General features: G+C 35.2%; 1 protein-coding gene across 1 annotated transcript in view; it reads left to right on the top strand.

The window, feature by feature from the left end:
* Nucleotides 1–3,819, top strand: part of micall2b (mical-like 2b) — an 18,252-nt gene extending 14,433 nt beyond the window's left edge. Inside the window, exons 17-18 of the mRNA XM_046837283.1 lie at nt 904–950; nt 3,081–3,819. Coding sequence (XP_046693239.1) covers nt 904–950; nt 3,081–3,166 — 133 coding nt within the window. The 3' untranslated portion in view covers nt 3,167–3,819. The remainder of the gene's footprint in view (nt 1–903; nt 951–3,080) is intronic.
* The last annotated feature ends 381 nt before the right edge of the window (nt 3,820–4,200 follow it).

Below are 4,200 nucleotides of genomic sequence, written 5' to 3'. Positions count from 1 at the left end.
CTAACCCTCAACTGCTCAGGTGTATGAATAAGAGAATTGTAAGTCGCTCTGGATCCTTTTTTATCCATTTATAGTTGCACTTCACATGATGAAATGTTTAGCACTCAATCCCTCACACGTCTTTGTTGTGTGTAGTTTGTTGTGTGTAGTTTGTTGTGCACCGACACTGGAGACTCAAAATAACAGAACAAAATAAATAAAGAAAAGTGATTATTCTTGTGACTTGTGCATTACAGCACAGTGAAATTCTTTCTTTTCATCTTCAAGCCCTGTTACAGCACCTCTAAAACACAGAAGGTTAAGGGCCTTGCTCAAGGGCCCCAACAGTGGCAGCTTGGTAATACTGGGGCATGAGCCCCTGACCTTCTGATCAGTAAACTAGAGTTTTAACCACTGAACTACCACCTCCCCTTATTAGCTCTGATTGATTAGAAGTCGACTGATTAATCAGCACTGATAGTTGATCACTGGATCTATAAAGCATCTGCAAAAATCAATACCGTTAGTGGTTTTGGCTTCCAGTCTGATGTCTTTGAGAGTGCCCTCTAGAGGCGTTTCACTGACACCATATTTCTCTTTTATTCTTTAAATATACACGTGAGACGCATGAGAGCGCTATATTATATTTATTATATAATTACATTTATTAATGAATATTTTCATCTTTATTTATAGATTTAATCAGAACTTTTTCATTATTTAGTTCTGTTTATTTTTGTGATGAAGTTCAGTACTGATTTACATAAAGTTTGTTGAAATGTCCACTATCACTCGACCTCCAGTTATTATACTGTGACCAAGTGAAGCACCTGAATCACAGACAGGAAGTTCCTCTGCTGTGTTACTGACCCGTGTGTGTGTGTGTGTGTGTGTGTGTGTGTGTGTGTGTGTGTGTGTGTACAGAGAGGAAGAGGAGGATGAGCAGTTAAATAAGATGATGCAGGATTTGGGTAAGTGGAGATCAGTCTGCACCTCTCACCTGCACTCTCTGCATTTCCCTGATCACCATCGAATTCACACAAGTGATCAAAGAGGTTCTGATTTTATATAAAGAAGAAATAAATTCTTCAAATATTTAATTTTTTACTCAACAACTTTTACTGGAGTCACATTTTACTGAGTGTCTCTACTTTTACTCAAATACATGGTTTGTGCACTTCATCCACTGCGTGTGTGCGTGTGTGTGTGTGTGCGGGCGTGTGTGCGGGCGTGTGTGCGGGCGCGTGTGCGTGTGTGTGTGTGTGTGTGTGTGTGAAGGTGAGTTGTGGTTACAGGATCCTCATCAGTGATTGGTTTTCGTTATGACCCTCTCCTTGAAATAAAAGAGAATTGAATATAAGGGAAAAATGGAGAAATAAGAATAAAAAAATCAAATAAAGGTATAAAATAAGATTATTACAATAAAATGAAATAAATATTATATATATATATTTTTTTATCTCACCCCCATCATTATGTTTTGGTTCTGTTTATTGAATTATTTATGTATGTAGATTGTAAGTGTAGTATCAGTATGAAACCTTAATATTCTGGATAATATTTTTCGTGCTGGCGTGCGGTTGAGAAAACTGGTGATTCCTGAGTTTTGATTCCAGAGTGAAACTGAGAGAGAGTTTAATGTTCCTGAGTCTCCGTGTGGAGCTTTGTTCTGTTACCAACGTAGAACAAAACCCTGAAGTTTCTTTACAGGAAGTGCTGATACTCCTGCTGCCCCTCGCCTTTGTGTGTGTGTGTGTGTGTGTGTGTGTGTGTGTGTGTGTGTGTGTGTGTGTGTGTGTGTGTGTGTTTATGTATTCAGTGTTTTTATAAAAGGCCAGGACGTGAATTACAGGGACGTTCTGCCTTCCATTTTGATGTAATGAGCGCTAATGGAGAGTAGCCGAGTCGCTCCACACTGCGTGACTTGCACATGTTTTAGTGCTGATACACACACACACACACACACACACACACACACACACACACACACACACACGTACAAGTGATGAGGTATAATTCACCAAGCCAATTAAGTCGTGGCAGAGACGAGGGGAAAAAGTCAGCAGCATTTGCAATTCATGATTTTAAACACAATGTTTTAAAAGCTGCTTTTTTTTTGCTCCTCAGATGAAATATTACTTTAATATTAAATATTAAATATAAATTTTCCTCTTGTGTCTTTGAAGGTCAGATTTTACACATGACAGAAAAAAAAATAACCTCCTCCTCAACTATAAACTCTGATGAACAATGTTTTTTGGTGTAGAAGTGAAGAATCTCTCGGGGTTCTGTTCAGGTTTTAACCTTTTATTTATTCTTCATCTGATGGAAACATTAAACCCGTAAACTTTTAATATAATTATAAACAGTGAAAATACTGTGTGAATGTTTGTTTATTCATTAGTGGAATATAAATGGTTTATTTGATTTTATAATAAAATAGAAGGTGAATAGAATTGAGACTGAGTGTAAAATGAAAATTATTTATAAACTGCATTTGTTTCACATTTGAATTTTTAAATTCTTTTATTTTAAAGGGGAAAAATGTCTAAATTCTACATACATCTCAGTTTGGATTTTATTTAGATTTATTATATGAACCCTTTATTTATTGTTCAGCTAATGGAAAAAATGTTAACCTGTAAACTTTATAATATAATATCCCCAGATCTCTGGATGATGTTTCAGAGAAACATAGGAAAAGTGTGTGTGTGTGTGTGTGTGTGTGTGTGTGTGTGTGTGTGTGTGTGTGTGTGTGTGTGTGTGTGTGTGTGTGTGTGTGTGTGTGTGTGTGTGTGTGTGTGCAAATGTCCATACATTATAGTATTTAAACATTAGTGAAATAAGAATTATTTGATAAAAAATATTTAATTTGAATCTAAAAATTTTTAAGGGGAAAAATGTCAATGAACATGAATTTTTGAAATTTGTGTGTATTTCTTTTATTTAGGTATAAAAAGAAAGTGAGTGTTTTTAGAGAGACACGCCCTGGAGTGGGCGGAGTTTAACCCTGTCTTAAGAGTTGGGAAGGTTGATTAAATGAATGAGAAAAAAGAGATTTTTTTTTTTTTAATTAAAGATAATTGTATTTCTGCTAACAGACATAAAGAAAGAAAAGAAGAAAAGGTCGCCCATGTCCAGATTGTTCTGGAGGAAGAGTAAGCACGAAGCCTCTGAGAATATTTGATGTCGCTGTGAAGGATTTGGAATTTACAGATGTTTGAGATTTTCTTCTCCAGCGAATTGATTCATGTGTGTTTTATAGCTGTTAAGGTGAATATGAGCTCCTGTCTTTAACACACTTTTAGAGATTCTATATTATTTCAGGAAGGGATTTAGGTGGAATAACTACTGTCTTCTACTAAACCAAGCAAAAGATCAGACCAGAAATGACCAGAGATGTTTCTGTAGTGAAAATGAAGAAAAAAAAGCACAACGTTCTCTTCCACTGAGTGTTAAAGGCTTTTTACAGAGACCAGATCCTTATTACAGCCTGAGAACGGCAGGGGGCAGTCAGGATCTTACACTACACAGGAGCGGCTCTGAGTGCTGTATACACACACACACACACACACACACACACACACACACACACACACACACACACACGGTGTAAATTGGTTTGAAGCTAATTTTTATTGTAAATATGTGGAATGTAAATAGAATTTGTGTGTCCGTTTTTCCCCATTAAATTATTCATATAAAAATGTATTAAAGATGAATTTTAGATGAGATTACGGGATACTAGTGATAAAAATTTGTGCCATTTGTTTTAAAAAGAAAGTTGTAACTAAATGTAAAATAATGTGTACGAGGATCAATAAAGTTTTTCAGAAAATACTTTTTGATATGATTATTGGTGGAGACGAGGTCGAGTCCTGTATCTAAAATCTGAGCAGAACGAAGACACTGCAGCTGGTTTTAACATCATATTTTGGAAGGTTTGAGAAAAAGAATTTTTCTTAATTATATTTAAGTTGATTTAAAAAAAAAAACAAAAACAAAAAAACATTATTAAACCTGGAAATGAACTGGAATGTTAAAGGGCGTAAAAGTAGTGAAAACTGTGAGAGCTGAGAGAAGATCAGGATCAGGGAGTTTACAAAATTTAAATCTCATCAGATCTTTTAAATGGAAACAATAATAAAAATATTCTGGAAAATTAGATATAAAACACAACAACCTGGATAATAATTTAATTACATGATCATCATATGATAA

The sequence above is a fragment of the Silurus meridionalis genome, chromosome 24, assembly GCF_014805685.1.
Source record: "Silurus meridionalis isolate SWU-2019-XX chromosome 24, ASM1480568v1, whole genome shotgun sequence".
Lineage (NCBI taxonomy): Eukaryota > Metazoa > Chordata > Actinopteri > Siluriformes > Siluridae > Silurus > Silurus meridionalis.
The sequence above is the reverse complement of the archived record's forward strand: the minus strand, read 5'-3'. Positions and strand labels throughout refer to the sequence as shown.